General features: G+C 40.7%; 1 protein-coding gene across 3 annotated transcripts in view; it reads left to right on the top strand.

Annotated features, from left to right (window-relative positions):
* Positions 1 to 19,576, top strand: part of MKLN1 (muskelin 1) — a 109,619-nt gene that overhangs the window by 75,103 nt on the left and 14,940 nt on the right. For all 3 annotated transcript variants that reach the window (XM_021384311.1, XM_021384312.1, XM_021384313.1), the window contains 4 exons: positions 7,288 to 7,435; positions 8,501 to 8,615; positions 13,235 to 13,374; positions 15,474 to 15,576. In XM_021384311.1, the coding sequence (XP_021239986.1) occupies positions 7,288 to 7,435; positions 8,501 to 8,615; positions 13,235 to 13,374; positions 15,474 to 15,576 (506 nt within the window). The remainder of the gene's footprint in view (positions 1 to 7,287; positions 7,436 to 8,500; positions 8,616 to 13,234; positions 13,375 to 15,473; positions 15,577 to 19,576) is intronic.

Below are 19,576 nucleotides of genomic sequence, written 5' to 3'. Positions count from 1 at the left end.
CAGAGCCTGTGTGGTTGAAGAAGAGGCAGGAGTGTGCATGTTGGTGGACATACCCTTTTAGAGCAGTTAAAGACTTAAAGTTATTCATAGGGGAAAAGTGAAAACAAAACAACTAACCCCAAAAAACTCAAAAAAAAAAAAAAAAACCACCAAAAACCAAAACAGCAAAAATCTCACAAGCCACGTGTTTGTCTGAGGCATACGTATGGATTAGAGATGTCACTGATACCAGACATCTTCTAAAGTTTATATTAACAACTTGCCTGACTTGCTCAGCACGCAGTCCGTGACTAATCGTGGGCGGTCATTTCAGGTCTGATGTAGCTGATGAGAGCACTTGTGGTCAAGGTTCCTGTGATAATCCTGTTTGGCCCTGACTCAGGTGGTGTGTCAGAGGGAGAATTTCCTGCTGCAAGCGAACAGAGATCATCCTGTATCCAATGAGTAACTTCCAAAATCAAACAAGAGCAAGCCCTGTGTATTCTTATAGTTCCTTTTGATTGTGAAGTAGTTCTTAAGGACAAACTGTCCATATATATTTTTTTTAATTCCCTGACAAGTTTTCCAAGCTCTGCTTGGGCAGGTGCTCATTGGATATGGGAAATCACGCATGTTCCAGAGCTGAGTTTTCATGGGTAAGGACCACGGACAGAGACGACACTGCCCAATCTGCAAAATCCTGATGTAAAGGAAAACACTGTTGGAAAAACATTAAACAAAATAAAAAGCGTAGTTCGGAGCCAGGTTGGACAACTGATCTGCATATCTCATTTTGATTGCCTTTGACACTTGGCGTGCTTATTTTAAGGTTTATCAACGCCAGTGGCCAGCATATCTTTTAACATGGAAGTACCTTTTTTGGTGATGTACCTTATCTGAACTAGTTTAAAAACATTTAGGTCCATCTCTGAAGGTGAGAAGACGTGACAATCACCAAATCCTAAGATTGCTCTGCAGGGAAGACATAGCAGAATTCCATTTGAATTTACTAAATGACTTGCTTTCTCCAAAATCTCACATGGCTTGGGAGAGAACTTATTCTTCGAACATCGTGGTTGCTCATTTGCTGCTTTTTTTTTTTTGTGAGTATAACAACCAAGCAGTTCACATGGTCTCCTTGCTGCTCCTTGGCTGGCTTCCAAACACAGTCTCATCATGAAAAATCCAAGAGAAGAATTATTATCTTGCTGCGTCAACAGCTGGCCTGTCGCTGTCTCTGTCACTCTGCTCTGTTGAAGTTCAGGAGGGGTGCTGCTTCAGCTTTATGAATTACAAGGAGGAGTATGTAGCAACTTGCTGACATACCACTTCTTTTTTCCTCTCAATTTTTTCCGTCAGGAAGGTGCTAGATTCTGGTGAACAACAGTAACGTGATGTAGCTTCCTCCTGCTCTCTTAATCATGGAGTATCATGAGCAGGAGGATGCTTGCATCTCACTTGTAGCAAGATTAGCAGTAGCGTGTTCTGAGGGAATTGTCATTTAGGTGGCACCAAAGTGCTGTATCAATGAACTTGCTTCCCTTAGTGAATCCTTTAGAAGTGATTGGCAAACTAGAGAGTTCATATTATACTTGCCAGCTCTATGTGTTCAGAGCATGTTTGAAAACTTGCTATAATTTCTTGTCCAGAAAGAGATGGGATTTAATTTTCAAACCTCTGTCTGGTATTATGAAATCCACTTCTGTGTGAACTCCAATTTATTGCTTTGCAAACTCTGCCTCTGTGTGAGAGCTCTGTTTTTCCTCTTGCTTATGTACTGGCAGCAGTCAACATTGTGCTTGAAACAACTGTAGCTGTTTGTACATGCAAGCCAAAAAATATTCAGCTTGCTGAAATGATCACTATGATCAAAAAATGTCTGTAAGGAGGAATTGTAGCAGTGGGAACATACCTCATGCATGATTAGGTGTCACATTTATAGAAGACTGAATTTACGCTGTACGTGGTTACTCAGCATCTTATCAGAGCTTTCTTAGGAATTATGTATGTTGCTCTGAAAGTAACAGTTCCTGCTTATTTCCATGGATGCTACAACAGGTACAAAGAGCACAGTAATGCTATCTGATAGAGCAAATTCTCAGCTATTAAACACAATTTTTCAACATAGTCACCACCATCAGCTGTACATTTTCACCTGTGTGCCATGCTCATGAAAATCTGCACCGTTGGAAGTGACCCACTGTTTCACAGCTGCTATGACAGAGTCACTGCTGAAGCGCACCACCCATTGCCTCACTGTTCACTGTTTGGTCTCCAAAAAAGTTCAGCAAGCATCAATGAATGTCAGTGGGTGCAATTTTTTCTTATGTAGGAATTCACGACACATCTTTGCTTCATACACACTTCCATGTCAGATGCTGTTCTGTCGGACTGACCCTCTGCTGCCATCTGTCATGTGGCAGCAACATGTAACAGTACTTGCAGGAAGGTTCAACCTCTCCTGACATACCACCAACATCATGGGCCAACATAATAAAATAAGAGGCATTGCTTCCAGAGCAGCCCTCATATTGCTTGTTTTGAACACAGAAATTTGCATAAACTCAAGGCCTGGTTAGCTGTTTACTGTTTCAAATATGGAGGCTGTTAAGTTTTTCGTTCTTACTAGATAAAAGTAAAATGCCATGTTTTGGAGAGAGGATTCAAATCCCTTGCTTTCAGTTAGTTATTATCTTTCTGTGCTGGACTGGTTAACGAGATGATGGGGAAAAGGTGCAGTACCACATGAAAAATACGCACTTTCTTCTGGACGTGCTTTTGGTTTTGCATTCTGCTTAGCAGTTTCTTTGTACAGCTTTTCCTCTTCAATCTGTGATGTACTGTCATAGAAGCCAAGTTGATATTGCTATGCAACGGGCCGGTATCGTGTTCAAAACAACCAACCCTACATCCTCAGTTGCCGTTTTGTCCTTCGAGCTGTCTGCCTGCAGCTGATCTGAGTGATAGCGGGGCCTGAGAGGAACTCCAGACTGCATGAAATCAGTGGAGGTTTGCTCCAGAGTTGATTTACATCTACTTTTTGCAGAGAAGCACAAGAGTGAGGACGCTTTCGTGCAGCTCTCCTTACTGCTTTATGTACTTCTTGGATCCAGTACGTTGCAAATATTTGCTCTCAAAGTCCGCTGGCATTACTGTCTGATTCTCATCCCATGTTGTTTATGACTTTTTACTGACTCTTAAAAATATATATATTACTAGAATAATAAACAAAAAAATTGCACTGACACCAAAAACGACAAAAAAAGATCCTAAGCAATCTGTTACTGACGTAAATTCAATTTAACATCTTGCATGCAAAATTTAATTTCCATCCCAGTGTATGTTTTATTGGTTAAATATCGCAAGGGTTTATAGCCCTTGTCCCTCTCTAATATGCTGACCTCAATCATTTGAATTATGTCCAGTGCTGACTGCAACTTGGCTGCACTCGGAAATGATGAAGCTCTCTTACCCCCTAGTGGCAGTATTTGTCAGTCATGATGAGTTTATGTAGCCCTTTGCTCTGTCAAGGATTGGAGTTTATTGGCAAACAACTTTGATGTTTCTGTTGTAAAATATCATAGCATCTCCCTCTTACTATGTAGTAGCTTGCCTTATTTCCTTCTTGTTTTATTTTCAGGGACTCTTTCACCAAATCTGTTGTGCTTTTTTTTTTTCCCCATCTTAAGTTATATTGCATCTATCTTTCTGTTATCTTCTGCAAGAGGCTAGCTGTCAGCTCCCTATGCCTTGTGTGCTTTGTCAGCTTCAGCGTGGTTTCTACCTAATTACTTAGGTCAGAGTTGATGCAAGTTGCTCCTCATCTTAACCCCTTACTAAATGCAGTTTATGTATATTTTTGGATATAAATTTTTCTAGACTTTCAGCATTTAGTCTCAAGCGTAGTCTAACATACCACTGTGGAGAGCTTGGAATTACTTGAATTTGGTTTTGATTGCAGTTACTGCACATGAATCCTATTTTATTTCCAAGTGTTAAAAAAACAAAAACAAAACAAACAGGCACTGAACTTCTCCGTCTTCCATGATATAAATAATAATTTCAGCTTCAGGAAATCAAGCGTGAGCTAGGTACAAAATGTGTTTAATGTTTCAGGAGGGATGAGACTTCTATAGACAAGTTTCATACACTTTCTATATCAGTGATGATATGCTAACTGTATTCCTCGTGATTATAATAATTTTCATTTCAGCGAGCCTGGGGTATTAATGCTCTGAAGATTTGCATGCTTTTTTTCTAATAATGCGGCATGGTCTCGAATGCTAAAAGCAGCAGATAGGGTTGCGAAGACATTTTCCATCTACATTAGCATTGCTGATCAAATTTAGATGCCTCTCGCCAGAAATATCTCACATATGCCTTGAATTTAATCCTTTTGTGTCAATGATTCAGTCCCTGACAGTGCAAAAAAACATGCTATATGATATTTTTCAAAAATTAGTGATATTTAGTCTTTATCATTTTGCTATCAGTTTCCTCATTGGGTGACTTTCACAGCACTCATTAGACTCTTTTAAAAACTTGCTCATGGTTTACCACTAAACCAAAGCATAAAGTTGTTCTAGATCTAGCGTTCTTCCCTGTTACTCCTTTCTCCTTTGCTCTGTACCCATTTGCTTACAAACTGGATGACTTTTCCTTTCAAACTTGATGGAAAAACGGAGGTCAAAATAGGCAGGTTTATGCTGATGAGAGCTTGAAAGGCTCTGCCTCTTGATTTTCCTTAAAAACAGTAAGTAAGGATTTGTTGATGGGGCTCTAAAAATGACTTCACAGCATATATTTCAGTTCCTACTTAAGTTTGCATAAAAAGTAATCATTTTTTAGAAACGCTGGCTTTTCAGCTTTGCTAAACGTTTTAGTAACGTTTTTCTGCCTAGAGTTTTTAAATTGACTTTTATAACTTTCCTAGTGCACCAAATGAAAACAGTGAAGTATGAGATGAAAAACTATTAGAGAATAGGTTTACAAGACACTGTTTTGTGTGTTCTTGAAAAGCAATATTAAATGGCTTATTAGCACAGGTCTTGTTTTGTAGGCTGTGTGTGTAGTTAATTGCAGGGAAGAATATGCAAAATACACGAGTTCTGAGAATTTTTCATGCCAAAATCTTGATTGAAGTCCAGGAACCTTTACCATCCTTTGTAAACTGACCCAGAAAGAGAAATGAGACAAACAGGATCTGTAAACAAAGATCACGTGTTTTTCACAAATACATTTTGGAAGGAGGGTTGCCTAGGGAAACAGGAAATGGGAATTATACAACAAACAAAAAGGACTGCCAAACAAATTTGCTGACCTTTTTTCGGGGAATTATGATGAAAACTGTTGGAATCCTCAGTATTTAGCCGTATTTCTAAATCTGAAGGTGGAACAGAAGAATAGCTTAGCAATTATACCACAACCATTCAGGGTTGAAGAAAACTTCCTTGAAATATTTGTCCTGAAGAAAACAATGCAAGGCTGTGAGCTGTGTGATCATAAGTTTATCTTGAACTTTTTTTGAGCTTTCTAGCTCAATTAAATATTCGGGAATCAATGCTTCCTTTTACAGATGAGATAATGACAAAATCATACCATTCTTATCTCACAAAGATCATCTAGCTCTGCTGCAGTGCAGTTTTATTCTCATTTTTGACGGCAGTAGTTCTTCAAACCATCTATACCTTTCTCTGTGAAACAGCAGCTCTCAGAATGTTGTTTAACATGCTTCCAGGAATCTCAGATAAGAAGGGAATAAGAGAATTTGCTCAGGACTTGTTTTTAGCAGAGAAGGAATCAGCCTTTGGGTGATGTTTCTTCCTCTCATCTCTCTCATGTGACTTTGGCGGGCATGTGTGAGGAGCAGGTGGTTTACTTAACAACTTCTGCTTAGCTCCAGTTTAGAGGTGCTTCAGTTTTAAGTAGTAGTAAATAATGAGCTGGGCCAGGCCCAAAGAGTTGTGGTCAACGGAGTTAAATCCAGTTGGTGGCCAGTCACGAGTGGTGTCCCCCAGGGCTCAGTACTGGGGCTACTCCTATTAAACATCTTATTAATGATCTTGATGAGGGGATTGAGTGCACCCTCAGTAAGTTTGCAGACGACACCAAGTTGGGAGGGAGTGTTAATCTGCTGGATGGTAGAAAGGCTCTAAAGAGGGACCTGGGTAGACTGCATCGATGGGCCAAGGTAAACTGTATGAGTTTTGATAGGGCCAAGTGTCGGGTCCTGCACTTCGGTCACAACAACCCCAGGCAACCCTACAGGCTTGGGGAGGAGTGGCTGGAAAGCTGCCTGACAGAAAGGGACCTTGGTGTGTCGATGGACAGCTGGCTGAATATGAGCCAGCAGTGTGCCCAGGTGGCCAAGAAGGCCAATGGCATCCTGGCTTGGATCAGGAATGGTGTGTTGAGCAGGACTAGGGAAGTAATCCTGCCCCTGTACTCGGCACTGGTGAGGCCTCACCTCAAGTACTGTGTTCAGTTCTGGGTACCTCAATACAGAAAGGACATGGGGGGTGCTGGAGCAGGTCCAAAGAAGGGCAGCAAGGCTTGTGATGGGCTTGGAGAACATGCCCGATGAGGAGAAACTAAAGAAACTGGTACTGTTTAGTCTGGGGAAGAGGAGACTGAGGGGAGGCCTCATTGCTCTCTTCAAATACCTGAAAGGTGATTGCAGTGAGAGCGGGGTTGATCTCTTCTCACTGGTGACAGGAGAAGGGGAAATAGCCTCAAGTTGTGCCAGGGGAGGTTTAGGTTTGATATCAGGAAAAACTTCTTTACAGAAGGAGTTGCTAAGCACTGGAATAGGCTCCCCAGGGAGGTGGTTGAGTCACCATCCCTTAATGTGTTTAAAAACCATTTACATGTGGTGCTTAGGGACATGATTTAGTGGTGGGTTGTTAGAGTAGTATGGTTAGGCTGTGGTTGGACTTGATGATCTTGAAGGTCTTTTCCAACTTGAGCAATTCTATGATTCTTTTAGAATGCTGTGGAAGAGAGGTCATAGAAAATAGTGGGTTCACCCAGTTCTCTGATACTGGTTTTATATGAAAGATGAAGAGGTGAAAGTACTTGAAAAGCAGAAAATAGGGATAATGAATAGCAAGGTTAAATTTCAGATGCTTTTTATCCAGAATGCTAAGGTGGTTGAATGAAGTCTTGTGCCTGTACCATGGTTATTGGAATATCCCCTATTCCCCTAGTATTGGAAATTCATGGAGAGGATAATGCATTTGTCTGATGCTTGGATCCTTTCCTGTATCCTCCTTCATTTTTAGCGTGCAACTTCTTTTTTTTTCCTCTCAGTTCCAATGACAGGTTTCACTCAGAGGGCTACCATTGATCCAGAACTGAATGAAATCCATGTCTTGTCCGGGCTCAGTAAAGATAAGGAGAAGCGGGAAGAGAATGTGAGGAATTCTTTCTGGATTTATGACATTGTGAGGAACAGCTGGTAAGTAAATTAAAGGGGAAAACTTCCAACTTCTACAGTGATTTTTTTAGAAAACAGTCCTTAACACAGTCATAATTCCCAAGTAACTCTATAGTAATTTATAACAATGCACAGGTTATCTTGAAGACTGAGTTCCTTTCAGGCTCTCTTTCCTAGAGTATTTAGAAAGACTGTAGAAACAAGCCACTCGAAGGGAGGAAACTGTGTATTCTTCCTTCACTGGAGACAGGTGGGTGGGGGAAAATGTAAGCCCTTATATGAAATTTTTCCTGTTCAAGGCAAAGAATATATTCCTGATCCCCCACTGGACCCTACCCTGACAGCTCCATGCTATTCCCTTGGCCTTGTCACTGTCACCAGTTCTTGTGAGGAGTTGTAGGTTGCCGTGAGGCCTTCCCTCAGCCTTCTCTGCTCTGGGCTGAAAAACCTTGGTTTTGAACCTCAGCTGCTCCTAATACTTCTTGTCCTTTAGACCCTTCCCCATCTTTGTAGCCCTCCTTAGGATGCTTTCTAAGAGTTTTATGTCCTTCTTATATTGTGGTACCCAAACTGCACCCAGTGGTTGAGGTGAGACCACACAGTGCAGAGCAGAGATGGATGATCCCTTCCTTCACCTGGCTGGCAGTGCTGGGCCTCATGCACCCCAGGGTATGGTTGCCATGCTGGGCCTCATGCACCCCAGGGTATGGTTGCCAGGACACATTACTGATCCAGATTCAACTTGCTATCAACTAGAATCCCCAGATTCCTTTCCATGGGACTGCTCTCCAAGCCCCTCATCTTCAGTCTGTATGAATATCCAGAGTTGCCCCATCGTAGGTGTAGAATTCAGTGCTTGCTGTGGTTAAACTTCATGCAGTTGGCAGTTCCCATTTGCAGTTTGTCAAGATCTCTCTGCAAGGCCTTCAGTTTGAAAAAATCAAAACAAAAAACTTAAGCCTCTGTGGAGAAGAGATTAGTGACTGAAATAATACTTTTGTTAAAGTTTGTGGTCTGGATTTCCCTCATCTCTACTGTATCCAAAATGCTATTCTATTAATCAGTACTTGTTGTCATATATTTTAGGTCTTGTGTCTATAAAAATGACCAAGCAGCCAAAGAGAATCCAGGTAAAAGTCTTCAGGAAGAGGAGCCCTGCCCAAGATTTGCCCATCAACTGGTTTACGATGAGCTGCACAAGGTATGAGAGTCTAAGTACATAGACAGTGATTTTATTTTTATCGCTCGACCAGTGTAGTTGCTTTTTCAAAGATAGTACAATGAAAATACCTGTTTGGTGTTACTGTTTGGATTAATCTAGTGGATAAACTTCAGCAAATACATTAACGTGTTTTGAAATAGGGAGTACTTTTCACTCTTACGGATAGCTCCTACAAGCAATACAGATTTGTCAAGTGTGGCTAGCTACTAGCTTCTCTTGTACTTGAGAGCACCTGAAGCTTTGTGCATTATCTTCAGGGCCTGAGCTCAAAACCTGTTGGAGTTGTTTCTTTAGTTTACCTGTTGCATTCATCCCTCCAAATACTCACAGACAATAACCAACATTTCTATAAGAAATGTTGGGAATGTTGTTCTCTTCAGGGAACTGCTTGGCAGGGTGATATGGATAAAGCCCTGGAGGGAAGGGAGGCCCAAGAAAGCTGGTTGGTATTCAAGAACCATCTCCTCCAAGCCCAGAAGCACTGCATTCCGAGTAAAAGGAAGCCAGGCAAGAAGGCCAGGAGGCCATCATGTATCAACAAGGAGCTCCTGGACTGACTTAAGCTCAAAAAGAAAGTCTGTAGGGAGTGGAAGTAGGAATGGACTACCTGGGAGGACTACAGAGAAGTTGTTCAAGCAGCCAAGGATCAGATTAGGAAAGCTAAAACCCAGATAGAATTAAATCTAGCCAGGGACATAAAGGGGAACAAGAAAAAATTCTACAGATATATCAGTGATAAAAGGAAAGCCAAGGAAGATGTGAGCCCTCTCTGGGAGGAGATTGGAGGCCTGGTTGTGATGAATACGGAGAAAGCTGTGGTACTCAGTGTCTTCTTTGCCTCAGTCTTCACCAGCAGGGGGTCTAGCCACACCGCCCAAGCTGCAGAAAGGAAAGGTAAGAACTTGAAGAAGGTTGGTCTGCCTGCTGTAAGTGAAGATTAGGTTTGAGAACATCTAAAGAACCTGAAGGTGTGCAAGTCCATGAGACCTGATGAGAATCCATCCATGGGTTCTGAGGGAGCTGGCAGATGAAGTTGCCAAGCCATTGTCTGTCATTCTAGAAAGGTCATGGCAGTCTGATATTCCCACTAATTGGAAAAGGGGAAACATAATGCCCGTTTTCAGGAAGGGGAAAAAAAGAAGATTTAGGGAATGACAGGCTGGTCAGTCTCATCTCTGTGCCTGGCAAGATCATGGAGCAGATCCTCCTGAAGGCCCTACTAAGGCAAATGGAAAATAAAGGCGAGGTGATTGGTGGTAACCAACGTGGCTTCACCAAGGGCAAGTCATGCCTGACAAGCTTGGTGACCTTTTATGATGGAGCTACAACGTCAGTGGATAAAGGAAGAGCAACTGACATCATCTGCCTGGACTTGTGCAAAGCATTTGATGCTGTCCCATGTGACATCCTGGTTGCCAAATTGGGGAAAAATGTATTTGATGGATGGACTGCTGGCTGGATAAGGAATTGGCTGGATGATCGCACTTGGAGATTTGTGGTCAACAGCTTAATATCCAAGTGGAGACCAGTGATGAGTAGTGTTCCTCAGGGATCAGTGATGGGACAGGTGTTATTTAGCATCTTTGTAGGTGACATGGACTGTGGGATCAAGTGCGCCTTTGGTAAGTTTGCAGACAACACCAAGCTGAGTGGTGTAGTTGACACACTAGAGGGAAGGGGTACTATCCAGAGGGACCTGGACAGACTTGAGAGGTGGGCTCATGCCAACCTCATGAAGTTCAGCAAGGCCAAGTGCAAGGTCCTGCACTTGGGTCAGGGCAATCCCAAGTACAGATACAGATTGGGTGACGAATGGCTTGAGAGCAGCTCTGGGGAGAAGGATTCGGGGATGTCGGTTGATGAAAGACTGAAAATGAGCTGGCAGTGTGACCTTGCAGACCAGAAGGCCAACCATATCCTGGGTTGCATCAAGAGAAGCATGACCAGAAGAGCGAGGGAGGTGATTCTGCCCCTCTGCTCTGCTCTCGTGAGCCCCCACCTGGAGTACTGTGTCCCGTTCTGGAGGCCCCAACACAAGGACATCGAGGTGTTGGAGTGGGTCCAGAGAGGGGCCACGAAGATAATCGGAGGACTGGAGCACCTCCCCTATGAAGGCAGGCTGAGAGAGTTGGGGCACTTCAACCTGGGGAACAGAAGGCTCTGCAGGGACCTTATAGCTGCCTTCCAGTACTTGAAGGGGGCCTATAGGAAAGCTGGGAAGGGACTTCTAAGAAGGGCATGTAGCAACAGGACAAGGGAAAACGATTTTAAACTGGAAGAGGGTAGATTCCTCCTAGATATTAGGAGGAAATTCTTTACTGTGAGAATGGTGAGACACTGGAACAGATTGCTTGGAGAGGTTGTGGATGTTCCTTCCCTGAAAGCATTCGAGACCAGGCTGGATTGGGGCTTAGAGCAACCTGGTCTGGTAGGAGGTGTCCCTGCCTATAGCAGAGGGTTTGGAACTAGGTGACCTGGAAGGTCCCTTCCAACCCAAACCATTCTGTGATTCTCTGAAAGTATTTGAACTCAACTCTGTTAAGAACCTGCTGTAACAGGTGCCTTTATTTCCTCTGCATGTCAGAAGCAAAACTCATTCTTTAGCGTTATCTGACTTTAATGGATGAATACTGAGTTGTACTTAAAATTGTTTACAGTGTATAAGTGAGTGATGAGCAGATTTAGGGCTTTGTGCATGTTAACGCAAACCTGAGGAGTAGGTTACTGTAACTTCATTAACCTCTGAATTTAAATTGTGGTGACAAATTCACATCAACTTTTAGGGATGTGATTAAACTGTTTCTAAAATGTGTTTATTTAGTGTGAAACGGGCTAAACTGGAAAATGCAAATATAATTATGTTTATCATTCCATAGTATGCTAATTAAATTTGGAAAAGCTATCAGATGGAAGGGGAAGTTTAAGGAAGAGTAGGTGCAACTTCTGTATGGCAATGTTATTGTTTGTCTTCACTGAGCATGCTAATGATAGATTATAAATACTGATCTACCCTTAATTGTTTATTTCTAATGTGTAAGGTATGAGATTGAGAGTAGAATTTTGTAAGTTACTGTGAAGGTTGCTAAATTGTGGCAGTTGCCCAGCATTATCTGAAGAGCTGTTTGATGTGCTTGTTTTGAAGAGTCTTATTTTTAGAAACCTCTGTTTGAATGACCTTTCTAAACTCCTCTTGATATAAATAAGGAGAGCCTACATCAGTGGGATGTAGAATACGTTGTTTTGAGTGATTATTTTTAAAACTGTGGAGATAAGTAGCCTATTAAACTTCTTAAACTTCAGCATTTGAAGACCCTTTATCATGGTTAGTATCAGCAGTTCAGCCTGAAATATGAAATGATGTGAAGGAAAAAAAAAAAGTAGTACAGTCCTTTTTGCCCTCTTTCTCTCTCTGTCTAGTCTTGCATTTCAAAGCTGTTGTATTCTGAAACTATCAGAAGGGCTCCTCAAGACTACTTCATTTGAGCTACCTTCAACAAAAAATGAATTTTGCATACAGTATTCAGTATTTCCAGGACTGGTATCTCTGAATTGCTAGAATTCTTTTGAAGATGATCAGTCACAGAAATGGATGTGGCATCTGGTTCCAAATAAGATTTGTTTTCTTTTTCAGCTATTCAACTGTTTTTAGCATTACATTTTTTTTTTCTCAACTCTTAACGTTGTAGTTTTGCCTTTTTGTTTTAATCTCTCCTTTGTGCTCAGGTACTGCATCAAATACATTGCAGCCAGACTGCAAAATGGTGAAATAATTCTACCCTTCCAGAGACAATGGACATTAATTTGTCTTGCAGAGAAAAATAAGATCTCTGGAGCTTCCAGAACATGCAGGGACACAAGTCTGTCCTGTCATCTCCCAAGACTGTGCTGGACTGGGCTAGTTGTCGCTTCATTTTGAGCATCTTTGGGATTTCCCATTCCGTTTGCCAGGGGCCCTTGTGTTTGGAGAACATTGTGGTCTTCTCTGACTAAAGGAAAAGGCTACTTACCTGAGCTGTAATGCTTTCAGTAGTGCATCTTCATCAACAGTGCTCTGAGTGGAGTTAAAAATATTAGTCCAGAAAGTTCATTTTTCTGAGTCTTACTTATGAGCATAGGTATTTCTTCTTTAAAGAGAGGGTCTGATTGCTGGAGTCATCTCAATTATATATAAAGTCTGCTTGACCCAAATAGAGAGAGGCCTTAATTGAGGTCCCTTAATTTTGCTTGTATTGTGATGGTGATAATTTGGTGTCTTTGAGGACAAGATTGGAAAAGAGGCTTGTAATCCATCAGTTTGAGTATTGTTTGCTCTAAGTAATTTGAACAGGGCAACAAGAGTTGGATGAGATCCTTTTTTGCTCATGTTATCTACTTGAAGATTTATCATGCTCATAAGTTTTTCCTAAAGGAAGAGATTGCCTGGTTTGTGGATGTCTTATTATCTTACATTTTAAGTGTTTTAAGATGACCTCATTTTCTAAGGGATAAAGGATAATAAAGTTCATAATAAGTTGGAGCAGCTTGTCCAAAAGAGAGAGAGAGTCGTTGTCTAACGAATATATATATAAACAGTTAAACTTCTTGATCTTCCTCTGCAGGTTCATTACTTATTTGGAGGAAATCCTGGCAAGTCCTGCTCTCCAAAGATGAGATTAGATGATTTTTGGTCTCTGAAGCTCTGTCGACCTTCAAAGGAATACCTGCTAAGACACTGCAAATACCTCATAAGAAAGCACAGGTATAGAAACAAAAGATGTTCTGCAATTTTCTTTTCAAAAGTCTCTTTAAGTTTTAGCATCTTTAAAAATCTATATATATGTATCCTGTAGGTAGTTGTTCCACTTCACTGATTATATGGCAATCTGCAAATTTCCTGATTATTTATAGTTAGGAAAAAAAATAGTTCAATATTAAAAGCCGTTGGGCAAATCTAAATGACAAAATTGTAATCATTTACTTCACTCTGGTTTTATAATGCTACTCTAAAGCTAAAATAAGTCTTGACTATCGTGTGGGGAGTTGTGGAGAATTTTTAGATTTCCTCTTCACTCTGCTGCTCATCAACATGTGTACTGTCACCTCCCAAGGAAATGGAGTATGTTTTCAAAGCAGTGTGCTAGGAGACAGCTCACAAGGATGTTAATGAAGTCTGGGGGCTGAATTCCTTTGCACATCTGAGACTTAACTGTGGTGAGGTCATCAGTGTTTCTCTTTCAGAATCACTTGAAAGATCTCACTTAGGTGGAATTCAGATGCATTGTGATACTTGCACTCTGCGTGTTTGAGATACCTTGTATTTGCTACTAAAGGAAACAGCTTTTCAAAATGGAGCTCATGGTGTTGCCTTAAGCAATAAATTTTAACAGTTAAAGAGTCTTTCAAGGTTCAGCAGATGATTTGAAGCCTATAAATCTTCTTTCTGCATTCTTGATGAGAATACTTTGTTATCTGGTTCTGCCAAGAGCTGGAGGTCAATGGTCAGTTTTTATTTATTTATTTTATTACTTCTGAGGTAGCAAGCAAATTGCTGTAGTAGATTTGCTGGGTGAGGCCTTTTGCAGGTTAGCAATGCAATATTTGTGAATGCCTACAGGAACAAATCAAAATCTTGCCAGTAATCTGGGAGGTTTGCTAACCGCTGTGGTTGTATGCAAATACAGCTGTACTGCCTCCAGAAACAACTCTGGGTTACATGTTTTCACTTGATTAAATAGCACTCAAAGAAAACATTGCTACATATTGTCTGGCAGAAGTTTGGATTTTGTGCACTATGTTCCTGTTTTTTGGCATACATCGGGGAACCAAACATGCCAGCTAGGATCTGGTACTGCTTTGCTGGAGCTCTCTGGACTGGGGCGATATCATCTAAGAGTATCTGTGTGAATGGTTGGAAGAAATAATATTTAATTACCAAATTGTTATGTAAATTAGGTAACAGTCATAATCTTCGCTTTCTGGGACCTAAGTGGTTTGCATCTTGAGATGAATTGAAAATTTGAGTTACGGATGTCCATTGCTACCAGTCAGGTAGCTTAAATCTTTTCAGTGTGACTTGGAAAAAAAGACCTTGCATTCTTCTAAGGCGTTTGATATATGGCTGTTAAGTAACTGAGAACATAGTTTTTAAGGTTCTCGTCACTGGAATCTAGAATTATCTGAGCTATTTTCATGGGAAGACTTGCTAACTGTGTATTAGTGATTTAGAAGACAACAGAGTATAATACTGCACTCAGCAGATAGATGGTAGGAGGAAAATAGATAATTTTAAACCTCATCATTTTTAGGCTTATTTACCCAATTCAGTTCTCTAGGGAAGCAGCTTTCCTCATGGAGAGTGCTGAGCCAATAATCTTGTTCTGGCTATACGTGTTTCTTCAGGAACTTGCAGCAGTTAATGTTTCCCTTTATTAAAAGAAAGTGAGAAAATAATGGTCGTGATGCATGGCCAAATTTTACATTCATACACTCTTTCCAAAGGTGTAATGTCAAGGTGGAGTAGTCATTGAATCTGAGGATTTTTGTTCCCATCCCATTTTTGTTCTTTTGTTGTCTGGCAGAAGCAGGGAGCATTCTTCATCTTTCATTTTAGTCAGGATTGTGTTCGGTTGGGAATGTAAATATCCCTTACACCCCTCCAAAAAACCATTTCTGCTGTGTATCAGTCTGTCTTAACAGCACATACTCTGGCAAATGTGATGCTGAGATGCCGTTAATACTGTATTGTTTGGAAGTATTTGTCTAAAAGTTTTGTAGGTTTTGTTTTGCTCTAGGTAGAAATAGCTGTATTTAGTCCTGAAGCATGTAGTTGCACTTAAGTTTTCTGTCTCTTCTTTGCAGGTTTGAAGAAAAAGCTCAGACTGATCCTCTTAGTGCACTGAAGTACCTACAGAATGATTTGTACGTAACTGTGGATCACTCAGACCCTGAGGAGACAAAAGAGGTAATGAACAATCCTTGTCTTAGTTATAAAGAAATATGAACTGTGTTTTCACATTCTAGCACAGATCTTAAGTTTCTTAAATTTTGTTTATATTCAGTTTAAGAAGTTCGGCTGGAACATGATACTTCACTGTATCATATTTTCTCCACACGAAAGATTGTACTACTTTAGAAACATCCATTTTACAGCTATGTGTCCAGATAAAATAGGATTTCTACTTGTAATAGTGAAGACTAAGCCTTTGTTCTAATTCCAGCATACTCGTGTGTATTTTGGGAACTTTAATTGAAATATAAACTCTCTGAAATGTCACAAGTCTGTGGTTGGTTGTGTGGTTGAGGGGGAATAAAAACACCTATTCACTTTGCATTTTGGCTTGTCAGTATCAAATAGCTCGGGGGTAGAAAGTTTTTTCTACATCATATACATTTCTGGAAACAGATTGCATAAATACGTTGCTCGCTAACCTTAAAACTCTTATTTCCTCTGCATTTTGAGTATTATCTAGTAGACTTGTTCTTTGATTTGTTCCAGGAATTTGGTCCCATTTCCTGTTTTAATTCCGTTACTGCAGTATGTGTCACTTTACAAAATGAATTAAAGAAATAGTGTGAAGTATCAGATAAGTTTGGTTGACTTGACTCTCCTATTCATGTCCACATGGAACTTAAGGCAGCCAGCTTAGATGTACAAGCATTCAAGCACTCTTGATTGTTAGATGAGGAAGAGGAGACCTCAGTTCTTACCCTCTTCATGCATTACCTGCCTTGGAAGTAATTTGACAGCTCTTTCATAAAATTGAAATAGGAGAGTGGACTCTTTTTCTCGTTGCTGAGCCTCTGGAGCTGCTGAGCCACTTAATCTGCTGGTTTCAACTCATTACTTTGGATGAAGAAGTGATCTTTGTACAGGCACTAAAAGTTATATTTGGTATGGAATAACTTTGCATATGCATAGTATAAAAATGGAGAGTTAATAAAATTAAAAAATATTTACTACCATTGGTATCTTGGAACTGATCATTCAAATTTAATTGTTATAAATTCAGGTTAGGCTTCATAAACTTTTTGTCCAATAAAATGTAACTGCTGTGCCTGTAAGTTTTCTGTTAGATGATTTCTTACTGAAACTATCCTGTATCAAGTACTTTCATACATTTTTAAATCTGTTTCTAGCATAGGAAAGACGAAGAACAAATGGTCCTCATTTTCCTTAGCTAGAAAAGGAGATATTTCCCGTATTTCATGGAGGCTCAGCCAACTGTGCCTATTTTATATGTGATAGCACTTCTACCTTCTTATTTGAATCTGTAATAACCAATAATATGAAATAACAATTCCGGTGTTTGCTTTTCAAGTTCTCTGCTATCTCACCCCACAGGACATGAAATTGTGCTGTGTTCTCTGCTTTCCCTTTCTCTCTGTGGCATATCTGTGTTCTAGAAGGCTCATCATGTATGTGAAAGCCATGTGTGTGTTTGGCCAACTTCTCCTAAAGAGATCTTACATCTGTTGGCTGGGCATGCCTTTTTATTGCCTGAAGAGAATATGCTTGTGGTATGATCAGTGAGCATCTTTCCTTTTAGTTCATGCAGCTATCTGTCACCAGCAGAATGTATGTTGCATTCATACTGGGCTTGTTTAGTTTGGAGAAGAGAGAAGGCTCTGGGGAGACCTCATTGTGGCCTTCCAATACTTGAAGGGACCGTATAAACAGGAGGGGGAACGATTGTTCACAAGGGTGGATAGCGATAGGACAAGGGGGAATGGTTTAAAACTGAGACGGGATGTTTAGGTTAGATATTAGGAGGAAGTTTTTCACTCCGCGGGTGGTGACACACTGGAACAGGTTGCCCAAGGAGGTTGTGGATGCCCCGTCCCTGGAGGCGTTCAAGGCCAGGCTGGACATGGCTCTGGGCAGCCTGGTCTAGTGGTTGGCGACCCTGCCCACAGCAGGGGGGTTGAAACTAGTTGATCTTTGAGGTCCTTTTCAACCCAGGCCATTCTATGATACGTGGAAAAATGAGGAATCCTTTAATACTCTACGTCTTATATTCTCAGGTCAGTGTGTAGTACTGAATTTGTCCACTCTGTAAGAATGAAGAATTTACGTAAATGCATGGACTCCTGAGTCTCTGGAGAAAAGTAGTAGCTTTATCTTGCAGGGTATAATTAGAATAAAAAATTTAAATAATAATAAATTAATGGTCATAGCGTCATAAAATGGCTTGGGTTGGAAGGGACCTTAAGGATCATCAAGTTCCAGCTCCCTTGCTGCAGGCAGAGTTGCCAATTGCTAGACCAAGTACTAGACCAGATTGCACAGATCCCCATCCACCCTGACCTTAAACACATCCAGGGATGGGGAACCTACAACCTCTCTGGGCAGCCTGTTCCAGCACCTCACCGTTCTCTCAGTGAAAAACTTTCCCCTGACATCTCATCTAAATCTTTCCTCCTTTACTTTAAAACCATTCCCCCTTGTCCTATCACTATCTACCTGTGTAAAAAGTTGATTTCCTTCCTTTTTGTAGTCTCCCTTTAAATGCTGGAAGGCCATAATGAGGTCTCCCAGCAGTCTTCTCTTCTAGCATATGAGCTCAAGTAGAACAGGCCACGTAAGTGACTACATGGTGAACCCTTTCCTTTCTCTAAAGGCCTAATGCCTGATCCAAGCAAAATTCAATAGTTGTCGTGTTGGTCTGCCAAATCAATGTGTACCATTCAGCAGAAGTAAAACTTCGGTTCCTGTGGTATCTGAAAATTATTTAACAAATTCCAGGAGGCTTTGTTTGTTTGTTTGTTTTGCAAATATTGCTGATCACAAAGCTTTAATTTGTAAAGCTTTTTACACTGGAACAGATCGTCTGGGTCAGTGGCTTAGAGCCAGCCGCTGCACTGGTAGTAACTGGGTGTATTTCCAGTTGACGTCAATTTACCTTCCGGTTAGCGCATTGAATTGGCTTTTTGCTCTGGCATTACATCTTCAAATAGCTCTTGTGCTTTCCAGAGGACTGACGCAGGCTTTTTGGATTCCATATCAAATTTCAAGCAGCAATTTGATTGTTTATCTCAGCACAGACACCTACGTAATCTGTCTTTATTTGTGGTTGAGATAGTCTTAATATCAAGAACTGTGTATTTGATCAGTTTGTGCAGACTACAACCAGTGAACGCCATAAGATTTCTAAGTGTGGCAAATTTTAAAGGAATTAGTTTCCCTTCTCTGTATTCTTCTCCCTCTGTATAGGACTGCTGTTAATTTTGGAAAGGACCAAAATGAGTTTATCCTTGATTTTGTTACAGTTCTTTTAGAGACTGGTATGATATTACAAGCAGAATTTCACCTCAGGGTAAGGCTTACTTGTTTTATAATAGAAGCAATTTTTACCAACTTCGTTAGGCAAATCTCTTCAGCTGTTTTGAGTTGAATGCCAAAGAAAATAAACAGGCTGTTCTCAAAACTTACTTTGGCATTAGTAACCAATTTTGTTTAAAGTAGCATGAATGATTGACAGTAGGAACATACCTCAGATTTTCCTTCCTTTGTTGTGAATTTTAGCAGTGTTCATGGGATGGTAGTTTTACTTCCTCTTTTTATTATTCTACAGTGAAGTTGTAGATGCCTGCTAGCAGTGGGTATCTCATAGGTGCTTGTTTTAATAGCCACAGGCTATATGCCAGCTGTATCTGCTGTTGCCTACAACTGCAGATGTAATTCTCTTTAACTGTGTTTCTGCTTGAAAATCACTTAAACCTCTTCAGTTCAGCATTTTCAGATCAGCGAATCTTTTTCATTTACTGGCTGTGACACTGTGTGCAAGGAGAGTAGATCCCCAGAGCACGTGGAAGTCTACCTGTGCATCCTAGTTCATTAGGAGATGGAAGTTGTGTGGAAGACTGGCACTGGTAGTTCTTTGATATTGGAAAGAAAATCTGCCGGCGCGAATGTTTCGTATACAAATTTCATATACAAATAGATATACACTTGGTGATAATTT

The sequence above is a fragment of the Numida meleagris genome, chromosome 1, assembly GCF_002078875.1.
Source record: "Numida meleagris isolate 19003 breed g44 Domestic line chromosome 1, NumMel1.0, whole genome shotgun sequence".
NCBI classification, from domain to species: Eukaryota; Metazoa; Chordata; class Aves; order Galliformes; family Numididae; genus Numida; species Numida meleagris.
The sequence above is the reverse complement of the archived record's forward strand: the minus strand, read 5'-3'. Positions and strand labels throughout refer to the sequence as shown.